Source organism: Theropithecus gelada, chromosome 11 (assembly GCF_003255815.1).
Source record: "Theropithecus gelada isolate Dixy chromosome 11, Tgel_1.0, whole genome shotgun sequence".
Lineage (NCBI taxonomy): Eukaryota > Metazoa > Chordata > Mammalia > Primates > Cercopithecidae > Theropithecus > Theropithecus gelada.
Window position 1 is genome coordinate 97,214,669 of NC_037679.1, and position 23,464 is coordinate 97,238,132.

General features: G+C 34.8%; 1 protein-coding gene across 2 annotated transcripts in view; it reads left to right on the forward strand.

The window, feature by feature from the left end:
* Positions 1-602: 602 nt before the first annotated feature.
* CD163L1 (CD163 molecule like 1) overlaps positions 603-23,464 on the forward strand; it is an 81,703-nt gene continuing 58,841 nt past the window's right edge. Inside the window, exons 1-4 of one of the 2 annotated variants that reach the window (XM_025402447.1) lie at positions 603-685; positions 3,551-3,643; positions 8,421-8,771; positions 9,381-9,701. In XM_025402447.1, coding sequence (XP_025258232.1) covers positions 655-685; positions 3,551-3,643; positions 8,421-8,771; positions 9,381-9,701 — 796 coding nt within the window. In that variant the 5' untranslated portion in view covers positions 603-654. The remainder of the gene's footprint in view (positions 686-3,550; positions 3,644-8,420; positions 8,772-9,380; positions 9,702-23,464) is intronic. The other variant, XM_025402448.1, reaches the window with a different exon arrangement.

Here is a 23,464-nt window from a genome sequence, read left to right on the forward strand (position 1 = left end):
ATGGTTGAAATCATTTAAACGAATATTTTCCAAACTCATTTGATGACCTAAGCTTTATTTTCTTTTACATAATCATTAACAATAAAAAAACCACTTTTAAAGGACTCCATTTTTGTTAAACATTTTTATAGACATGAACTTTTTGAAATATGTTTATCTGTGCTCATGTTTCATCAGCAAAGCTTTCATAGACTAGCCAGTTTTCAGCAATGTAACCTCTTCTGATCCTTTCAGCATAACTGGTTGAAATATGTATGCTAAAGCAAACAAATTTGATGATATATTTTATCTTTTAAATATCTATAAAACTATGCTTACAAGATCACATTTATAGAGCAAAAATTTTTAAATGTGAAACATGAGTCTTTTTTAAAATTTAGAGTGGAAATTTACAGTTCTCTTTATTCTGTGAGACTTTCCAGGCATATTATTTAACTTCCTTTGTTTTCCATATCCTAACGTGCTAAGGAAGTGGCAAAGAAAAAACAACCTCAGCTTTTATAATGACTTCCCCTTTGGAGAACTATGAACTCAATTTTACAGTATTGTCATTTCCAAATAGCAGATCTGTTTTCACCTCATAAGTACACTTCTGAGATTACATATAAGAGGACCCAGGAGTTAAATCAGGACTCAGGAAGAGATAGTCCCATAATGATGCTGCCTCAAAACTCTTGGCATATTGGTAAGGGTTTACTTTTATTTTGCTCTGCCATTTGGGAGATGGTGGGTATAGTAAGAATATGTGTAACAACAGACAGATATAAATATTATATAGTAAGGTAAAAAGAAAACAGGACATGAGAAATGTAAAAAAATTGGAAGTTTTGTGGAACTTAGAGTAGCAGCAATATTGGAGGCAAAATTGAAATTCAAGAAAGGAGGAAATCATTAATAAAGTAAACAGAAAATGTATTCTAAAGACTGGAGATTAGAAGTCACACAAGGATATAAAGTTGTGGAAATGGAAAGAAGGGATAAATTAGAAACTTATTGTTCTCAAGTGCCAGGTACTACAGTAAATGCTTTAGGTCATTTCAATTTAATTCACGCATGTAACCTATTTTACAGATATTATTGTCTCCCTTGGTAGATGGAACATGAAGACTTATAAGGACTAACTGATTTATGTAAGGTCATATAGTAGAATCTAAAGTATGATTTAAATTCAGGACCAGCTAAGTCTGAGCCCTTGATCTTTCTGCTATAAATTTTAATAAAGCAAATAAATAAAAAGACATTATGATAAAAAACAAAGAATAGGTCTTTGATGGACCCTAAAGAGTAAGGACTAAGAAAGGAATATATGGCTAAGAAGTATTTCAGAGCACGTCTGAAATTAGTAGTATCCTTTCAACTTGCACTTTGTAGACATTCAGTGGAAATAAAGAATCACGAAGGGAGGTTTTTGCTGTATTCGGGACTTATAACTCCTAAATAGGATTGAGGCTTTTGAAAATGCAGTGCTCCTTCTGTTGGCACTGTGTCTCTGTGCCATTCCTTAGTGCAATTACTACAAGTCAACTTAATATTTTGTAACTATTTTGCTTATGACTAAAGACCAGCATATTTCTAGAAAACCAGCAGAAATTCTGATATTTTTCAAAGCCTCCTTTTTGAAAAAGGCTTTCTACAGTTTGAGAAGCTTGGCTGCCTTCTATCTGGCAAGACTCATCTTAATGAATTACAGTTTTTCATAATTCATGTGTGTTACTTAAAAGATAATATTATTTAACTTTCAACATGCTGTCTGCCATGTATCTAATTAGAAAAGGAATGGGAAAGATGAAGGTCTTGAATTGGTGAGATGGTATTAGATATATAGAGGGTCACAAGTTCTGGCAATTATACTTTAATAGTTCCCCTTCTCAAGACTTTCCTACTGCAATGTTTGTTCACATTCATCAGATCTTGATTGTGTTGGTGTCAGAGCTTACTATCCTTTTCTTCTTTATAGTTCATCTTTAGCTCTAACCATTCTTACAAATGGGCACTCAGAGTTTTCTGGAAGGATTTAGGCAGATGAAATGACCTCCTAGGATAATCGTACACATGAGGTTTGATGGAACTAAATATTATCATTAGGAACAAAAGAAATAAGAGAAAAAAGAAGACCAACTCAGTAAGTGTTTTGGACAAGATGGAAAAGAAGGAAATTGGGACACTAATTGCCCATTCCACACTTATTCTCCCTGTTTGGTTCTATAGGGAGGATTTTCTCTTGATTTGGGTACATTTTCCAAGAATGATGGATGTGGCTGATGATAGTTGTAATAATAATGTCTCCTCTATGGTTATTGCTGACTGTTGCTAAACTCACTTGGGATTGCTTCTTCTTAGAGAAGTGCCCAGGATCCATGTTAGTTTCAAAGCATCACTTGAAAAACTAAAGATGTCCACCAAAGCAGCTCGCGCCTTCTGTCTCTGCTTTTGCATGGCCCAAGCAGCATGGGCCTTTCCACGTTGGGTACTGTTCCTTCTGTCCTCTTAGGGTTGTTGTTTTTTGTTGTCTGGGATTACACATGCTCAGTTTAACTCTGACTTCATCTTTTCCATAAGATACTAATGAAAATACTATTTAAGATAGTTCTGTAGCAGTTACAGCTGTTACATACCCCTCAAGTAAACAGGATGATAAATATTATTTTTAAGCATTTCTTATATATTTATTTATCCCTATGAATTAGTCATCCCATCTTCCTTTAAAATAATCTGTCTATAATGTAAATTTTATTTATTACACCCTGATTAAATTCTTTAAAGTCTCCAAATAACTCTCAGAATAAATTCTCAACTCCTTCGCTTGTGTATTGCTCCTGCCTATCTCAATTCATTCTTTCTGCACATGTGTAGCATAAACTTTATTAGATGCAGAACTGAGCATGACTGAAGAGACAGGGAGTAGTGAGGAAGTGGCAAGATTCTGTAGGAATAATAACATAGTGACCCTGAAGAAAAGTGGATAGCTTTGGTAAATAATCATGAGCTCAATCAGCAGTTATTATAGTGACCTCCAAATGTTGATTTGCTTGTACATTCCAGTCACAAGCCACTGAGTGGAATGCAGGCAAGAACTCTTATTCATTCCTCTGTTCCCATAATGAAGCACAAGATCTGGTACATATGTCATACTCCAAAAAGGAGCAAATGAATGAACAAAGTAGGGTGATAACGTTAGGAGGAAAAACACATTAGTAAAACTGAGGAGAGGGTCAAAGCGTTGAGAAGTAAAAATAACTCAATAACCCAAAATGCTAATCAATTACCCCAAACAGCCACAGAATATATTTGGACATAGAATGCAATTTTTCAGTGAATCATGTGCTAAAATATCTGCCCTGTTACAAACCATTTGGTGCCTTTCCATCACAAACAGGAGCTAATCCTGTGGCTTTTCCTGGGAAAAGGACTTTCTTTTGTGGTATCCTTGACAGGTGGAAGAATAATTCATCTTACTCCTTCTATATTATTTTGGATTTAAGTCATTGAGATCATCTGACATTTCTTAGAAATACATGAAATTCTACCCTGCTATATTTTGTTTCTCCAGATTTTGGAAGATGCTGCTGTCATCAGAACCTTTTCTCTGCTATGGTAACTTGCATCCTGCTCCTGAATTCCTGCTTTCTCATCAGCAGTTTTAGTGAGTTCTGACGGATGATGACTTTTGGGCTTACAATCCTCTATCCTACCTTTCCCCTACTCACTACTCTAAATGCATATTTTGTGGGAAATAGAACATGTAAAAATAACGTTGGACCTTCAATAACTATATCCTGTAAATAAAGGTGTCTAAATTATTTTTACTCATTTCATATTAAATTTTTTGTTGACATTTTTCTCCTTCAGATAAAGATAATTTCCAAGTTCAGCCGGGCACAGTGGCTCAGTCCTGTAATCTCAGCACTTTGGGAGGCCAAGGCGGGGAGATCACCTGAGGTCAGGAGTTCGAGACCAGCCTGGCCAACATAGTGAAACCACGTCTCTATTAAAAATACAAAAATTAGCTGGGTGTGGTGGTTGCGCCTATAACCCCAGCTACCTGGGGGGCTGAGGTGGGAGAATTGCTTGAACCCAGGAGGCGGAGGTTACAGTGAGCCTAGATCATACCACTACACTCTAGCCTGGGCGACAGAGCAAGACTCCATCTCAAAAAAAAAAAAAAAGAAAAGAAAAAAGATAAAGATAGTTTCCAAATGTAAAATGTCTCATTGAAAAAATATGGATATTGTATTTTTGCAAATAGAAAAATAGGTTAATAAAAACTTACAAGATACAGAAATCAAAGAATTAAACAAAATTAAAAACATATATGGGTTATACACCATGGAATACTATGCAGCCATAAAAAAGGATGAATTCATGTCCTTTGTAGGGACATGAAGCTGGAAACCATCATTCTGAGCAAACTATCTCAAGGACAGAAAACCAAGCACTGCATGTTCTCACTCATAAGGTGGGAACTAAACAGTGAGAACACTTGCACACAGGGTGGAGAACATCACACACTGGGGCTTGTCACAGGGTGGGAGGATGGGGGAGGGATAGCATTAGGAGAAATACCTAATGTAAATGACGAGTTAATGGGTGCAGCACACCAACACACACATGTATACATATGTAACAAACCTGCACATTGTGCACATGTACCCTAGAACTTAAAGTATAATAAAAAATAAATAAATAAATATATGTATTAATATATTAACAGCCAGAGAAAAGCACTGTTGTTTAAAATACCAATTTGTGGCATTTTTTATAGTTTTATATAATAATGTTTTAAGAAAATTTTGCATTATATTTTATCTATTGGTTATTACCTGTATAGTTCTTTAACATTTTTATTTTATCACATATCACTTATAATACCTTGTTTTATTAGCTGTGTAGTTTTCCATCATTTGGATATACCCAAATAGATTTAATAAGACCTTATGAGTGATTATTGAAGTTATTTAATTGCTTGGTATTTCAATAATTTTTCAAATATATTACATTTCATAGATCTGACACAGAAATTGTTATTTTTAAGGTTTTTCATTATTTTCTATATTTTTCATTAGTGCCAAATTTGTAGTTTAAATAAAATTTCATTGTCGTTAAAGTAGATTCTTTTTTTAAAGAGACAGAGCTTCACTCTGTCACCCAGGCTGGAGTGCAGCTACAGATGTGTGCCACTATACTCAGCTAATTAAAAAATTTTTTTGTATAGATAGAGTCTCACTATGTTGTCCAGGCTGATCTGGAACTCCTGGCCTCAAGCAATCCTCCCATCTCTGCCTTTCTGAGTGCTGAAATTACAGACATGAGCCATGGCATCTGGGCTAAATTAACATTTTAAATGCTGTTGAGATTTAATCATGGTATTCAAATGATTATTTATTTTAATTGAATGCTTACTTTATTTGTGCAATTTTCTTATTTCTGTTTAATCTTAGATAATATTACTATATCTTTGTATACTCCAAAATAGTATTGGTTCTTGCCCAGTTACAGATATTTTTGATTAATGTATTTGTTTTTGTTTTTGTTTTTTGAGATGGAGTCTCGCTCAGTCGCCCAGGCTGGAGTGCAGTGGCGCGATCTCGGCTCACTGCAAGCTCCACCTCCCGGGTTCAGGCCATTCTCCTGCCTCAGCCTCCCGAGTAGCTGGGACTACAGGCGCCCACCACCACGCCCGGCTAATTTTTTGCATTTTTTGTAGAGACGGGGTTTTACCGTGTTAGCCAGGATGGTCTCAATCTCCTGACCTCGTGATCTGCCTGCCTCGGCCTCCCAAAGTGCTGGGATTACAGGTGTGAGCCACCGTGCCTGGCCGATGTATTTGCTTTTAAAATGCTTTACATTTCTTGATGTTTAATATTATATTTTATTAGACAAAAATGGCCATTTTACAACATATATACAAATCATTAAGCTAATGTAATGTCACACATAAATCCATTCCTCAAACAGGTAACTGGATTTTTATCAACCACTTTTTTCTAAGTATGTTTTCTTCTTCTCTCCCACCTACCTTCCAACCCCACCAGAGAAAATGTCTATCCTGAATTGTGCATTTCTCACTACCTTACTTTTTAATAATAAAATACTTTCTAATAATATGATAGGTATAGATGCAGAAATAATGTATTGTTTAGTTTTGCTTATTTTAAGCTTTATAATATATCAAACTGCATTTAGTGTTCTGGGACTTGCTTTTATCTTTCAATATTATATTTCTAAGCTTCATCTCTGTTGTTACAATGGCTATAATTAATTCAGTTTTCATGAAGCAAAATATATTATCTTGTATAAATAAATATTCCCAATGAATTCATCTATTATCCTGTCAATAGTTATGTGGATTTTTCATTACTATGGTCAAATATACTGCTATAAATATGTCTCTGGTGCAGATTTGTGGGAGTTTACTAGGGTCTATAGGTAGAAGTAGAATTACCAGGTTCTGGGATGTGCATGTTTTCAACTTTACCAAATAGGATGAATTCTGCCAACAATGTATATGTACTTTCAATGACCCATATCCTCACTAATATTTTAAATATTCAGAGTTCTAAAGTTTTGCCAATCAAGAGAGTATAAAGCTATATCTTTTCATCTTAACTTTCAATTTCCTTAAGACTAACAAGTTTAGGCATTTCTCCATGTATTTAATGGTCATGCCTTTTGTTTTCTTCTGTGAAATATCTGTTCAAGTCATTTGCCCATTTTGCTTATTTTTCTAAATATATAATTTAAAAAATATAATCTAGAGACTTTTCCATAGTCATAATATGTGTTGCTAATATATTCTTCACATTTGTGACTTTTCTCTTTTTATATGGTGTATTTTGAAGAATAGAAGTTCTTAATTTATCAAGTTTTCTTCAATAATTTTTGTCAGACCTTGGTAGAAATTTGGTATGTCTGAAAATTAGTAGAAATCCTAATGTACACATTGAAAAAATACCTTAATCAATATATTGAAAAAATAGAAATGGCAAATATCAATCATATTAGAATATATATCTCTGTGTATGTGTGTGTGCGTGTGTACCAACTACATTTTTAAGAGCTTTCATTAGACTTATGAGTTATATGATATGGGCACAGGCATTAGAATGCCCCTCACACACATTTCAACTAAAAAGAAAAATGTACATATAGAAAGAAATAGGAAACAGTAGCAGCACTAGGAACTCAGAAAGAGAAATATAAAGAAACCAAAATTTCTGGTTACTCTCATGAGTATAGTATAGGCAAGACCACACTGAATGAAGACTTATGGTTAACTCACAATCCACTTTCAGAAAGAATATTGTTATCTCTTGTGAAAAATATGTTCTTACTGAGCCATTGTGGACTGAAACTCAGAAATGGGAAGCCTTTTCTATTGTATTCTCTCACCCTGTTTCTCTCTCTCTCTCTCTCTTCCTCTCTCCTTCTCTTTCTTTCTCTTTTTCCCTCTTTTTCTTCCTCCTTATTGCTTCTCTCTGTCCCTTTGGCTCACTTGCTCTTCTTACTAACACACCCTCTCATCGTCATCATATGCACAGAATTCACCATAAAGTTTCACGTTGAAAAGTCATGGTTGCTTTAAAGTTTTCTCCCTTCACATTGGCTTCCCAATTAGATTTTTATTGTCTGTTCCTCAAAATTTTGGCTTACAAGTAGATTTGGGTTAATATTAATTTTCACTTGTTTTAAGTGGATTTTTTTCACTTAGGATTTTTTAAAATCCATTTTACTTATTTCAAATTTTTAAGATGGGATTATGAGTAGTCAGTGGTCATCTGAAGGACTGACCTTTTCTGAAGTGGTTGTCTACCTGTGATCCACATAGCTGTTGATTAGGGAAGGTGGAGTAACATACTACAATCATGGATGACTAGGTCTTCTCCTCCTGCAAAGCCTATTGCAGAATGTATTTAAAACATTTGAGGATATAAATACTCAAAAGTATTTAATGCTGTAGATTTTATTGAGTAGAAAATTATTATGTCAACCTTACAGGATGTTTTCAATTGTTAAGTATGTAAAACATCTCCTTCAAAAATGTGAGGTAGAATCCTCAGATACAGAGTATTTTGAAACTGACTAGCCAAGGGACTTTCTTTCATTCTGCCTGCAAAACAGCCAACCTTACCTTTTCTGTGGTTTATATTGGTGGGAATTGCATAGAAAGGAAAAATTTCTTTCCCTTCTTTTTATTTTCACATTACAATGCAAAGCAAAACTATGCTGCAATGTGGTCTCTAGTTCCCTTTCATGAAAAATTAAAGCTTCTCACCTCAAATTTTCTCATTTTTCTTTTCTCTCTACTATAAGTTCTAATAACAACATTTAAGCTAAATGATCATCATCCATCTCACCTACTTATATTATTTCTGCCTTCTAATCTTTGCCATCTCTAATGTATGTTTCTGTCTTTCTTGTAGATGGAACAGATTTGGAGTTGAGGCTGGTCGATGGAGATGGTCCCTGCTCTGGCAGAGTGGAGGTGAAATTCCAGGGACAGTGGGGAACTGTGTGTGATGATGGATGGAACCCTGCTGCCTCAATTGTCGTGTGCAAACAGCTTGGATGTCCATTTTCTTTCACCATGTTTCATTTTGGACAAGCCGTGGCTAGATATGGAAAAATTTGGCTTGATGATGTTTCCTGTTATGGAAATGAGTCAGCTCTCTGGGAATGTCAACACCGGGAATGGGGAAGCCATGATTGTAATCATGGAGAAGATGTTGGTGTGAACTGTTATGGTAAGAGTCTAACTAGAGTAGGAAGGCAAGGTAAGACCTACCCTCAGGAATCATCTGCTGGAAGGTAGGGGTTTCTATTTTGACTTTAATGGTATTCCTCTGGGAGGTGTAGAAAATATTTTATATATTCTACCCTTCCCTTACTTCCAAAGTAATGTTTAATTGCTTTTCTTTTTATAACTGTAACTGAGTTTAGAAAAAAATGGAGAGAGAGAGACAGAGAGAGAGAGAATATATTACAGTTACCAATGTAATATCTTTATCATAACTGTAATTGAGTTTAGAAAGAAATTAAGAAGGTTGGGAGCAGGGATAGTTTTGATTTCAGTGCCCTTTTTCATGTACCAGGTACACTAACAGAACAAATATTTTCTGAAAAATGAGGTATAAAATTAAAGCAAAACGATAAAGAATATCATGCTAATGATTGATTTTTTCACCTAGGATTTTGTTTGTTTGTATATTTGTGTTTAGAAAACAGTCTCACCTACCCCTCCTATAAGTATTTTCAGTTAGGTTTTTTTTTTAATTTTTTGGTAACTTCATTCATAACAGGGCTATCTTCTAAGAATCCTTTTGATTTTATTTCAGGTTCAAAGTTGAATCAATTTTTCATATGTCTGCTTGTCTTTCTCATAGGTGAAGCCAATCTGGGTTTGAGGCTAGTGGATGGAAACAGCTCCTGTTCAGGGAGAGTGGAGGTGAAATTCCAAGAAAGGTGGGGGACTATATGTGATGATGGGTGGAACTCGAATACTGCTGCCGTGGTGTGCAGGCAACTAGGATGTCCATCTTCTTTTATTTCTTCTGGAGTTGTTGATAGCCCTGCTGTATTGGGCCCCATTTGGCTGGATGACATTATATGCCAGGGGAATGAGTTGGCAATCTGGAATTGCAGACATCGTGGATGGGGAAATCATGACTGCAGTCACTATGAGGATGTCACATTAACTTGTTATGGTAAGAGCCCAAGACATGTAGAAGAAAGGAACAATTTGTTTAGAAATAGTATGTATGGAAAGAAAAGGGTCAATCATTCTCTGGAGAAGAGTTTTCTCTGGTTATAACAAATTTTTGTTACCCCTGAAATTGCTCCATTCTGGAGTTTTCCTAAACACTCTTCCTAAAACTGCTCTTCCTCATAAATGTAAAGCACATTTTGAGTTTTAATATTTCTGATTACTCAGCAGTATTCCATAGGCTGATCAAATCTTTTTTTCTAAAAACCTTTTTCAAATAACTTCCTGACATAATATCATATTTTCCCCTACTTTCTCTGAGGTCACTCATTCTTAGTCTGGTTTCCCCACTTTACTAATTCTTTCCAGCTACCAAAACTTAGATTTCATCAGGACTAAGTCCCTAATCTCGCACTACACTCTTTCCCTTGGCAATTTACTTTCTTAGCTTAACGTTACTTTTGGAAATGTTAAGGTTCAGGTACATTTTGGACCCTTGGCAATTTACTTTCTTAGCTTAACAAAAATTCCACACCAGACACCTCCTAAGAGCTCTAGATACATATATCCGTGTACCTGAACCTTAACGTTTCCAAAAGTAAGCTTATTATCCTTGTTTACTCATCATCAAATCTTCCTAAGCTCAGTAAATAGCATTACTTCCCACTTCTTTGTTCAAGTCAGAAATCTAAGGGATCACTTTTTTTATATATACTTTAAGTTCTAGGGTACATGTGCACAACGTGCAGGTTTGTTACATAGGTATACATGTGCCATATTGGTTTGCTGCACCCATCAACTCGTCATTTGCGTTAGGTATTTCTCCTAATGCTATCCTTCCCCCAGCCCCCTACTCCCCGCACGGGCCCCGGTGTGTGATGCTCCCTGCTCTGTGTCTATGTGTTCTTGTTGTTCAACTAGGGGATCACTTTTAAGTCCTTCATTTCTCTGTTAGCACACTATATTCATTACATGACCAGATGGAAATGATTATACTATTTAAATATTTTAAAATGTGGCTTCTTTTCTGGGGGGACAGAGTCTCATTCTGTCACCCAGGCTGTTGCCCAGGCTAGAGTGCAGTGGCGCGATCTCTGCTCACTGCAGAGCCACCACATCCGGCTGAAGAATGTGGCTTCTTTTCACGATTTTCATTGCTATCAATATAAACCAAGCAACAATCACTCACCACCTCTAAGAAGTCACTATGGAAAGCAACGACCTCTCCCCAGTGGCCTCTCTGCACTCATTACAAACACCTTCACATCCATTCTCCACACTGCAGCGGAAGTGATGTTTTTTGAAGCACATTTAGTTGACCTTAAAGTAATACAGGAAATTTCTTATTATCTGCAAGATGTTGCTACTCTCTCCTCTTTTCTATTTGATCTCTGCTGCGTTCTTTCATGTACGTGATATTTTCTGTCCCACCTCAGAACATTGAGACATTCTTTTCCTCTAGGTAGGAAAAAACTCTTCCTCCTTCATTTCTTTTAGCTAAATTTGGTTATCCATTAACGTCATCTTAAAGAACACTTCCTCAGGGAAGACTTTCTCAAATATAAACATATCCTATTCATATGCTGTGATGGCACTCTGTCCTAATTCTTCATGTGTTAATAACATTTTAGTTATTTAATTTCTTGCCTTCTCTCAAATATGCTAATACCAGAGGGATGGGAATTATTTTAGACTTATTTATTCCTAACAATTAGCATAGTTTTCAGCAATTTTAGGTGATCTATACATGTTTATGTTTTAACTGGTTAATTTATTAGAAACTCGGGAAGGTGGAAGAGGCATAGAAAATATGATGTCTTTGTTCCTATTCTTAAAATCCAGTTCCTCTCGATCATTTTTTTGTGTTTGGAATTTCAGGAAGATACAATATTCTTTAATTTCTAAGTGATCTGTCTCCTACTGGCTGACAGAGTTCTTACAAAAAGTGAATAATAATCTGAAAGAACTTAAAGTCTTGGAGTAGTTCAAAGTCAGGAAGAGTACTTAGAACCTTCTGTAAAGCCTTCTAGTTTCTTCTGTTTTTTCTTCTACGAATATCTACAGGTTTGTAAACTCCAATAAATGTTTTGAAATAAAGATACAAATTAGTATCAGATTATTTAATAGGATGACTTACTTAATGTAGGTCTTTAGAATTGGGTTACTGAAATCTGAGGTGTTAAAAGCAGTTTTTCAACAAACAGTATTTCAAAGGGACAAACCCAATTCTCCTGAAGTAAGAAAGGACTTGGTGGCCTCCAAGGGTAGAGAAAACACTGGAGTAGCTGTAACTTAATGAGGAAGGTTGCGTGATAGTTGATGAAGCTGAGGGCTTGTACTCAGAGACTGGGGAGCTATGGCAAGAGTTTTAGACTTTATTTTAATAGCCAAGGGTATTCTTTGAAGGGTTTTATGCAGATAATTACCATGATAAAATTTGATTATTATAATATCATGTGGACTAACTGAATGAACAACAGCTTTTGAGAGCCAAGCTTGGATGCAGAGACACGAGTTAAGAAGACCCTGAAGGAGGTCAGGTAAGACATGATAGTGGTTTGACTAGGGCTAAAATAGTTAAGATAGAGATAAGTGGATGGATTGGAGTTATAATTACACAGCAGCTTTGATAGTACCAAGAGAAGTGAAAAAAGAGGTGAGAAAGAAAGAAGGGTAAGAATTTTTCCCAAATTTCTTATGTATACAGCCTTGTAGCTAGTAGTACCATTTAAAAGCAAGATGCTAAGAGTGTTAGAACATTTTTGAGGTACTTGGAAAATATGCAGGTGGATATTCCCACTGGAAATTCTCAGAAGAAATGTCTGAATTAGAGATATAAATTTAGTATCAGCATATCAGCAGTGCGTGAGGACTTTGCAATTGATAAAATCTTGGGAGATTTTAGAGGAATTAAGACAGATATGATTTTGTGGTTTACAAATTTACTATAAAGACAAATCCAAGGAAATTCTTAAAATATTTTTGATAATTTGCAGTAATGCCTACTGAAGTGGACATTTTATTTTGATTTATAAATGTCGTAATAGCCCCTAAGAATCCTATTATTTAACCTAAAATGTGTTTTAATTGTTACATGGTTTGAAAACATTTCTCCTCATGACAAAATGGGGAAGATAAAAGTATCCAGTTACAATTTCAAATTTGAGATAATATCCTTTATTTTACATAGTTTTTTCTTGTTTATTAAACTTTGCTACACATATCTTCTGATTATGTTTAACAATTTTGGCACATAACACAATATTGTATATATAATTATATTTTTAAGTCGGTTTTTGTAGAAGAAACTTGGATTAAATAATTTGTTATTTATATTTTTACTTTGGTATTGACACCTATAGACTAGTTTGATTGGATTATTTGAGTCTGCAAACATAATTTATTTACTTCTTCCAGCTACCTGGATGTGAAAGGAACATCAGCAGCAGAATTAGCAAAAGTTAGTTTTATATTTTCACTACGTTTAAGTGACCACAAATGTCCCCCAAAGTGCAAAATAGAGTATCAAATTCTCGCCAAAATTACAGCTATTGAAAGCAAGTGGTAATGATGAGGGTGGTATATAGGTATAGAAACAAAAGAGAACAAAGGGAAGTCAAGTCTAGGTTTGATACAATACAACTGAATGGGAGAATGAAGAAGTGAGGAAGGGGGCTTTAGTCCAGAAGCTGGTAAATCATATGAAAATACTGGCTTACAGTGCGAGAATACTACTCTGAGTGAAGAAAGGAACTACAGAGATAAGTAATAAGTGACAAAGAGATGATTTTTCTAGGGCTTTTTCTTGTTGTGTACTAGACACAATGACTGATTCTGTGAAAAATAAGAAAAAGGTATGTGTTACATATTTTGTCCTCAAGGAACTAATAATCTGCTGGGCAAACAGTATGAATACATGCCATCTAAAGAACACTGAAAGTGAACGTATATTTCACACTAAATAGATTCCATTGACTTAAAAAAAATTTTTTTATCAGTACAATTGTCTATGTTATGTAGCTAAATACAATTCTCTAATTTTACTCCTTATTTTAGTTTCTGGATGATAGTTAAAACCATAAAGGGGGTATCTTGGCAATCAAAATAGTCTTGGATTTTACAGTTTTATTTAAAGGTGTTTGGCTTCAGTTACAGATTTTTCAGTTACAGAAACCCAGTTTTGCCAAGGGCAGCCAGACATTATTTGATTCAGCAGAATTTATCTGTTACTAAATTTATAACAGAATGACGTATAAACAAAGCTTCAAATTATTGTTTTGCAATTAGCAATGTAACTATCAAGTAGGCCAGAATGTTTTTGAAAATTGGTCAGAATATACACTCTTCATAGGAAATTTATTATATAATTGTATAATAAGTTTGATGAGACTTAACTAAGAACAAAAGAAGCAAGGGAAGTAAGTTGTAATTAATCATTGACCAGCACCATTAAATACAGACAGTCTGAAACCTCTATAACTTGGAAGGATGCCTGCATGAGGGGAATGGATTGTCATGTTCACTGAACAAGAATCACATTAGCAAGTATGACATTGTCAAATTCTTGCTATCTGGCCTGCCTTTATCATTTTATTAAAGCCCTTAAATGAGTTTGTTTGACATGTAAAAAACTGTACATATTTAATATACACAACCTGATGAGTTTAAGAAAAACTGTAAACCCATGAAACCATCACCACCATCAAGGCCATAAGAATATGCATCACTTCCCAAAGTTTCTTCCCACCCCTTTTATTATTAATTTTTTGATGGTAAGAATATTTAATATAATAGCTACCTTCGTAGCTGCTTTTAAGCATGCAGTACAGTATCTGTAGGTCTTTTGAGGTAGAATGAACATTTTAACAATATTAATTCTTTTAATCCATAAACGTGGGATATCTTTCCATGATTTTTATCAATGACTTCTGGTTTTCAGAATACAGATATTTCATCTCCTTAGTTAAATTTACTCCCAGGTATTTTATTCTTTGTGATGCTCTTATAAATGGAATTGTTTTCTCAATTTTTTTCCAGGCAGTTTGTTGTCAGTATATAGAAATGCAACTTTTCAGGCCCGGCACTGTTGCTCACGCGTGTAATCCCAATACTTTGGGAGGCCGAAGCGGGCAGATCACTTGAGGTCAGGAGTTCCAGAGCAGCCTGACCAACATGGTGAAACCCCATCTCTACTAAAAATACAAAAATTAGCCAGGCCTAGTGGCACGTGCCTGTAATTCCAGCTACTTGGGAGGCTGAGGCAGGAGAATTGCTTGAACCTGGGAGGCAGTGAGCCAAGATCATGCCATTGCACTCCAGCCTGGGCGACAGAACAAGACTCTGTCTCAAAAAAAAAAAAGAAAAGAAAAAAAGAAAAAAAGAATAAGAAATGCAGCTGCTTTAAAAAATATTTTCTGTATCCTGCAAATTTACTGAATTTATTTATTAGTTCAAGCATTTTTTTTTAAGTCTCTACAGTTTACTGTATATAAGCTCAAGTCATCTGAAAACATAGACAACCTTATTTCTTCTTTTGCAATTTGAATGCCTTTTATTTATTTCTCTTGCCTGATTGCTCTGGTGAGGACTTTCAGTACTATATTGAATGGAAGTGGGGGACAGTGAGTATCCTTGTCTTGTTACTAATCTTAGAGAAAAACTTTTTAGCTTTCACCACTGAATATAATGTTAGCTGTGGGCTTGCACTATCAGGTATCTATTATGTTGAAGTACATTTCTTTTGTACCTAATTTGTTGAGAGAGTTTTGTTTGTTTGTTTGCTTGTTTGAGATGGAGTCTCGCTCTGTTGCCTAGGGAGAATTTTTATCATGAAAGAGTGTTGAATTTGTTTTCAACATTCTTTGAAAATGTTTTCAATTTCTTTGAAAATGTTTTCAAATGTTTTTTTCTGCATCAATTGAGATGATAATATGATTTCTATCTTTCATTCTATTAATGTGATGTATTCTATTTATTATTTTCTATATGTTGAACTGTTGTTGCATCTCAGGGATAAATCCCACTTAATTATGGCTAGTGATCCTATTAATATGTGGTTGAACTTGGTTTGCCAGTTGCTAGTATTTTTTGAAGATTTTTGCAGCCATTTTTATAAAAGATATTTGTAGTTTCCTTTTCTTATAGTGTCCTTGTTTGACTTTGGTCTCAGGGTAATGCTGGCCTCTTCAAATGAGTTTGTAAGTCTTTCCTCCTCTTTGATTTTTTGGAAGACTTTAAGAACTATTGGCATTGATTCTTCTTTAAACGTTCGATCGAATTCACTTGTAACGTCAGGTCCTGGGCTTTTTCTTTTGTGGAGATTGTTGATTACTGATTCAATCTCCTTATTTATTATTGGTCTTCTCAGATTTTCTGTTTATTTTTGAATCAGTCTTTGTAGATTTTATGTTTCTAGGAATGTAACTATTTCTTCTAGATTATAAAATTCATTTTTAATAATTGTTTTAGTAATATTTTATGATTGTGTTTCTGTGGTGTCAGTTGTAATGTTTTTTCTTTCATTTATTATTTCATTTATTTGACTTTCCTCTTTTTTCACAGTCTAGCTAAGTCTGTCAATTTTGTTTTTTTTTTAAAGCTCTTAGTTTTGTTAAAATTTTTGTTTTTATAGTCTCATAGATTTATTCTCTACCATTTATTATTTCTTTTCTTCTGTTGACTTCAAGCATAACTTGTTCTTCTTTTTCTTGTTCCTTGAGTTGTAAAATTTGGTTGTTTAAGATCTTTCTTTTTTTCTTAACATAGGTGTTTGTCACTGAACTTCCCTCTTAGAACTGCTTTTGCTTCATTTCATAAGTTCTGGCATGTTTTGTTTCTATTTTTGTTTGTCTTAAGATGCTTTTTGATTTCTCTTTTAATTACTTCTTTGACCTATTGATTGTACAAGAGTATGATATTTAATTTCCACATATTTGTGAATTTCTCAGCTCTCCTCTGTTACTGATTTCCAGTTTCAAACCATTGTAGCCATACATGATACTTGACATTATATTAATCTTGTTAAATTTGTTAAGACTTGTTTTGTGGCCTAAAATATGATCTGTCGTGGAGCATGATATGTGCGCCCTTTAAAAGAAGCTATATTCTGGTACTTTAGATGGAATGTTACATATGTGTCTGTTAGGTTCCTTTAGTCTATAGTGTTGTTCAAGTCCACTATTTCTTTATTGATTTTCTGTTTGAATTATCTGTCCATTTTTGAAAATGGAGTATTAAAATCCCTACTATTATGTATTACTGTCTATTTCTCCCTTTCAGTCTCTTAATATTTGCTTTATATGTTTAGGTGCTTTGACAGGGGCTCATATATATTTTTTCTTGTTATATCCCCTTGATGAATTAACCCCTTTATCATTATATAATGGACTTCTTTGTCTCTTTTTACAATTTTGGACTTAAATCTATTTTGTCAGATATAAGCATAGATCCTCTGGCTTACCTTTGGTTGCCATTTACATGAAATATGTTTTTGCATCTCTCTTTTCAGCCTATGTGTGTCCTAAAACTAAAGAAGTGAGTCCCTTGTAAGCAGCATATATTTGGACCATGTTTTTTCTTAATCCATTCAACCACTCTGTCTTTTTATTTATTTATTTATTGTTTACTTTAAGTTCTGGTACACATGTACAGAACATGCAGGTTTGTTACATGGGTATACATGTGCCATGGCAGTTTGCTGCACCTATCAACCCGATTTTGGGGGAACAGGTGATGTTTGGTTACATGAATAAGTTCTTTAGTAGTGATTTCTCAGATTTTGATGCACCCATCACCTAAGCAGTATACACTGAATCCACAGTGTAGTTTTTATCCTTTACCCACCTCCCACCCTTTCCCCTAAGTCCCCAAAGTCCTATTTATATATATATATATATATATATATATATATTTATTTATTTATTTATTTATTTTTACTTTAAGTTCTGGGATATGTGTGGGGAACATGCAGGTTTGCTACATGGATATACATGTGCCACGGTGGTTGGCTGACCTATCAACCTGTCATCTAGGTTTTAAGCCCCACATGCTGTCGGTATTTGTCCTAATGCTCTCCCTCCCATTGCGCCCCATTCCCAGACATGCCCAAGTGTCTGATGTTCCCCTCCATGTGTTCATCTGTTCTCATTGTTCAGCTCCCACTTATGAGTGAGAACATGTGGTGTTTGGTTTTCTGTTCTTGTATTAATTTGGTGAGAATGATGGTTTCCAGCTTCATCCATGTCCCTGCAAAGAACATGAACTCATTCTTTTTTATGGCTGCATAGTAATCCATGGTGTATATGTGTCACATTTCCTTTATCCAGTCTATTATTGATGGGCATTTGGGTTGGTTCCAAGTCTTTGCTTTTCTAAATAGTACTGCAATAAACATGTGTGTGCATATGTTTTTATAGTAGAATGATTTATAATCTTTGGGTATTTACCCAGTAATGGGGTTGCTGGGTCAAATGGTATTTCTAGTTCTAGACTGTTGAGGAATCACCACAGTCTTCCACAATTGTTGAACTAATTTACATCTCCACATCCTCGCCAGCATCTGTTGTTTCCAGAGTTTTTAATGATCGCCATTCTAACCGGTGTGAGATGTATCTCACTGTGGTTTTGGTTTGCATTTCTCTGATGACCAGTGATGATGAGCTTTTTTTCATATGTTTGTTGGTTGCATAAATGTCTTCTTTTGAGAAGTGTCTGTTCGCATCCTTCGCCCACTTTTTGATGGGGTTGTTTGGTTTTTTCTTGTAAACTTGTTTAAGTTCCTTGTAGATTCTGGATATTAGCCCTTTGTCAGATGGACAGATTGCAAAAATTTTCTCCTATTCTGTAGGTTGCCTGTTCACTCTGATGATAGTTTCTTTTGCAGAGCAGAACCTCTGTAGTTTAATTAGATCCTATTTGTCAATTTTGGCTTTTGTTGCCATTGCTTTTGTGTTTGAGTCATAAAGCCTTTGCACATGCCTATATCCTGAATGGTATTGCCTAGGTTTTCTTCTAGGATTGTTTATGATTTTAGGTCTTACATTTAAGTCTTTAATCCATCTTGAGTTAATTTTTGTATAAAGTGTAAGGAAGGGTTCCAGTTTCAGTTTTTCCGCATATGGCTAGCCAGTTTTCCCAGCATCATTTATTAAACAGGGAATCCTTTACCCATTGCTTGGTTTTGTCATGTTTATCAAGGATCAGATGGTTGTAAATGTGTGATGTTATTTCCGAGGCCTCTGTTCTGTTCCATTGGTCTATATTTCTGTTTTGGTACCAGTACCGTGCTGGTTTGGTTATTGCCTTGTAGTGTAGTTTTGAACTTAGGTAGCATGATGCCTTCAGCTTTGTTCTTTTTCCTTAGAATTGTCTTGGCTATACAGGCTCTTTTTTGGTTCCATATACAATTTGAAGTAGTTTTTTCTAGTTCTGTAAAGAAAGTCAATGGTAGCTTGATGGGAATAGCATTGAATCTATAAATTACTTTGGGCAGTATGACCATTTTCACAGTATTGAATCTTTTTATCCATGAGCATTGAATGTTTTTCCATTTGTTTGTATCCTCTCTGCTTTCTTTGAGCAGCAGTTTGTAGTTCTCCTTGAAGAGGTCCTTCATGTCCCTTGTAAGTTGTATTCCTAGATATTTTATTATTTTTGTAGCAATTGTGAATGGGAGTTCACTCATGATTTAGCTCTCCGCTTGTCTATTATTGTTGTATACGTATGCTTGTGATTTTTACACATCGATTTTGTATCCTGAGACTTTGCTACTGTTGCTTATCAGTTTAAGGAGATTTTGGGCTGCGACATGGGGTTTTCTAAATATACAATCATGTCATCTGCAAACAAAGACCATTTGACTTCCTCTCTTCCTATTTGAATACGCTTTATTTCTTTCTCTTGCCTGATTGCCCTGGCCAGAACTTTCAGTACTATGTTGAATAGGAGGGGTGAGAGAGGGCATCCTTGTCTTGTGCTGGTTTCCAAAGGGGATGCTTTCAGCTTTTGCCCATTCAGTATATTGGCTATGGGTCTGTCATAAATAGCTCTTATTATTTTGAGCTGTCTTCCGTCAATACCTAGTTTATTGAGAGTTTTTTTGTTTTTTGTTTTTTTTACCATGAAGGGGTGTTGAATTATATCGAAGACCTTTTCTGCATCTTTTGAGGTATTCATGTGGTTTCTGTCATTGGTTCTGTTTATGTGATGGATTATATTTATTGATTTGTGTATGTTGTACCAGCCTGGCATCCCAGGGATGAAGCCAATTTGATCGTGGTGAATAAACTTTTTGGTGTGCTGCTGGATTCAGTTTGCCAGTATTTTATTGAGGATTTTTGCACTGATGTTCATCAGGGATATTGACCTGAAATTTACTTTTTTTTGTTGTATTTCTCCCAGGTTTTGGAATCAGGATAATGCTGGCTTCATAAAATTGAGTTAGGGAGGAGTGTCTCTTTTTCTATTGTTTGGAATCGTTTCAGAAGGAATGGTACTAAATCCTCTTTGTACCTCTAGCAGAGTTCCGCTGTGAATCCTCTGGTCCTGGGCTTTTTTGGGTTGGTAAGCTATTAATTAGGGTCTCTTTTTCAGAATTTGTTATCGATCTATTCAGGGATTCAACTTCTTCCTGGTTTAGTCTTGGGAGGGTGTATGTGTCCAGGAATTTATCCATTTCTTCTAGATTTTCTAGCTTATTTGTGTAGTGGTGGATATAGTGTTCTCTGATGGTAGTTTGTATTTCTGTGGGATCAGTGGCGATATCCCCTTTATCATTTTTATTGTGTCTATTTGATTCTTCTCTCTTTTCTTTCTTATTAGTCTGGCTAGCAGTTTATCTATTTTGTTAATCTTTTCAAAAAATCAGCTCCTGGGTTGATTGTTTTTTGAAGGTTATTTGTGTCTCTATCTCTTTCAGTTTTGCTCTTATCTTAGTTATTTCTTCTCTTTTGCTAGCTTCTAAATTTGTTTGCTCTCCTTCTCTAGTTCTTTTAATTGTGATGTTGGAGTGTCAATTTTAGATCATTCCTGCTTTCTGATGGCGTTTAATGCTATAAAGTTCCCTCTTAACACTGTGTTAGCTGTGTCCCAGAGATTCTGCTACATTGTCTGTTTGTTCTCATTGGTTTCAATGAACTGCATTATTTCTGCCTTAATTTTGTTATTTACTTAGTGGTCATTCCTAAGCAGGTTGTTCAGCTTCCATGTAGTTGTGTGGTTTTGAGTGTGTTTCTTAATTCTGAGTTCTAATTTGATTGCACTGTGGCCTGAGAGACTGTTTGTTATGATTTCCATTCTTTTGCATTTGCTGAGGAATGTTTTACTTCCAATTATGAGATTGATTTTAGAATAAGTGCTATGTGGTGCTGAGAAAAATGTATATTCTGTTGATTTGCTGTGGAGAGTTTTGTAGATATCTATTAGGTTTCCTTGGCCCAGAGCTGAGTTGAACTCTTGAATGTCCTTGTTTATTTTCTGTCTCCCTGATCTTTCTAATATTGAAAGTGGGGTGTTAAAGTCTCCCACTATTATTGTGTTGAAGTCTAAGTCTTTTTGTAGGTCTCTAAGAACTGGTTTTATGAGTTTGGTGCTCCTGTATTGGGTGCACCTGTGTATATATATACACACACATATATATGTATATATAAATATATACATGTATATATGTATATGAATATATACATATACATACATGCACATACATATATACGTATATATAAATATATGTATTATACACATGTATATGTATACACGTATACATATATACATACACATATACATACATGCATGTATATAATAACATACATATATCCATACATGCATGTACATATACACATATACATATATACATGCATGCATATATACGTATATATGTTTACATATATGTATTACACAAGTATATACATACATGTATATGTATATGTATGCATGTATTATACATGTACACATGTATTATACGTGTGTATAATACACATATATGCATGTCCATAACATATATGTATACACATATGTATATACAAATATCTACATGTATATACATACATATGTATATGGATATACATATGGATATACATATGTATGTATATATGTATATGAATATATGTATAAACATGTATGTATATAGCATATTTTGTTTCTAATTCAGCTTATTTGGATCTTATATATACACATATATGTGTATATGTACATATGTATATATGTGTATATTTTTATATATATTCATATATGTATGATAGTTCTGCTTGTTGCATTATTCCCTTTACCATTATGTAATGCCTTTCTTTGTCTTTTTTGATCTTTGTTGGTTTAAAGTCTTCCTATCAGAGACTAGCATTGCAACCCCTGCTTTTTTTTTTTTGCTTTCCATTTGCTTGGTAAATATTTCTCCATCCCTTTATTTTGAGCTGATGTATGTCTTTGCACATGAGATTTGTCTCTTGAATATAGCACACCAATGGGTCTTGACTCGTTATCCAATTTGCCAGCCTGTGTCTGTTAATTGGGGCGTTTAGCCCATTTACATTTAAGGTTAATATTGTTATGTGTGAATTTGATCCTGTCATCATGATGCTAGCTGGTTATTTTGCACATTAGTTGATGCAGTTTCTTCATAGTGTCATTGGTCTTTATATTTTTGTCTGTTTTTGCAGTGGCTGGTACTGAGTTTTCCTTTCCATATTTAGTGCTTCCTTCAGGAGCTCTTGTAAGGCAGGTCTGGTGCTTGTCTGTAAAGGATTTTGTTTCTCTTTCATCTATGAAACTTAGTTTTGCTGAATATGAAATTCTGCATTGAAAATTCTTTTCTTTAAGAATGTTGCATATTAGCCCCCAATCTCTTTGGGCTTGTAGGGTTTCTGCAGAGAGATCTGCTGTTAGTCTGATGGACTTCCCTTTTTGGGTAACCCGACCTTTCTCTCTGGCTGCCCTTAACAGTTTTTCATTAGTTTCAACCTTTGGAATCTGACGATTGTGTGTCTTGGGGTTGCTCTTCTTAAGGTGTATCTTTGTGGTGTTCTCTGTATTTTCTGAATTTGAATTTCAGCCTGTCTTGCTAGGTTGGGGACATTCTTCGGGGTAATATCCCAAAAAGTGTTTTCCAACTTGGTTCCTTTCTCTTCATCACTTTCAGGTACACTAATCAATCATAGGTTTGGTCTTTTCACATAGTTCCACATTTCTTTGAGGCTTTGTTCTTTCCTTTTCAATATTTTTTCTCTAATCTCGTCTTCATGCTTTATTTCATTAAGCTGATCTTCAATCTCTGATATCCTCTCTTCTGCTTGATCAAGTTGACTATTGATACTTGTGTTTGCTTCACGAAGTTCTTGTGCTGTATTTTTCAGCTCCATCAGGTCATTTATGTTTTTCTCTAAACTGGTTATTCTAGTTAGTAGTTCTTTAACCTTTTTTCAAGGTTCTTAGCTTCCTTGAATTAGGTTAGAACACACGCTCCTTTAGCTCAGAGGAGTTTATTGTCCACCTTCTGAAGCCTCCTTCTGTCAGTTCATCAAACTCATTCTATGTATGTATATACGTTTATATACATGTGTGTATAATACATATATACAAACTCATTTGTGCCCTTGCTGGAGAGGAGTTGCGATCATTTGGAGGAGAAGAGGTATTCTGGTTTTGGGAATTTTCAGCATTTATGCACTGGTTTTTCCTCATCTTCATGGGTTAATCTACCTTAGATCTTTGTGACTGAAGACCTTTGGATGGGGTTTCTGTGTGGACGTTCTTTCATTGATGTTGATGTTATTGCTT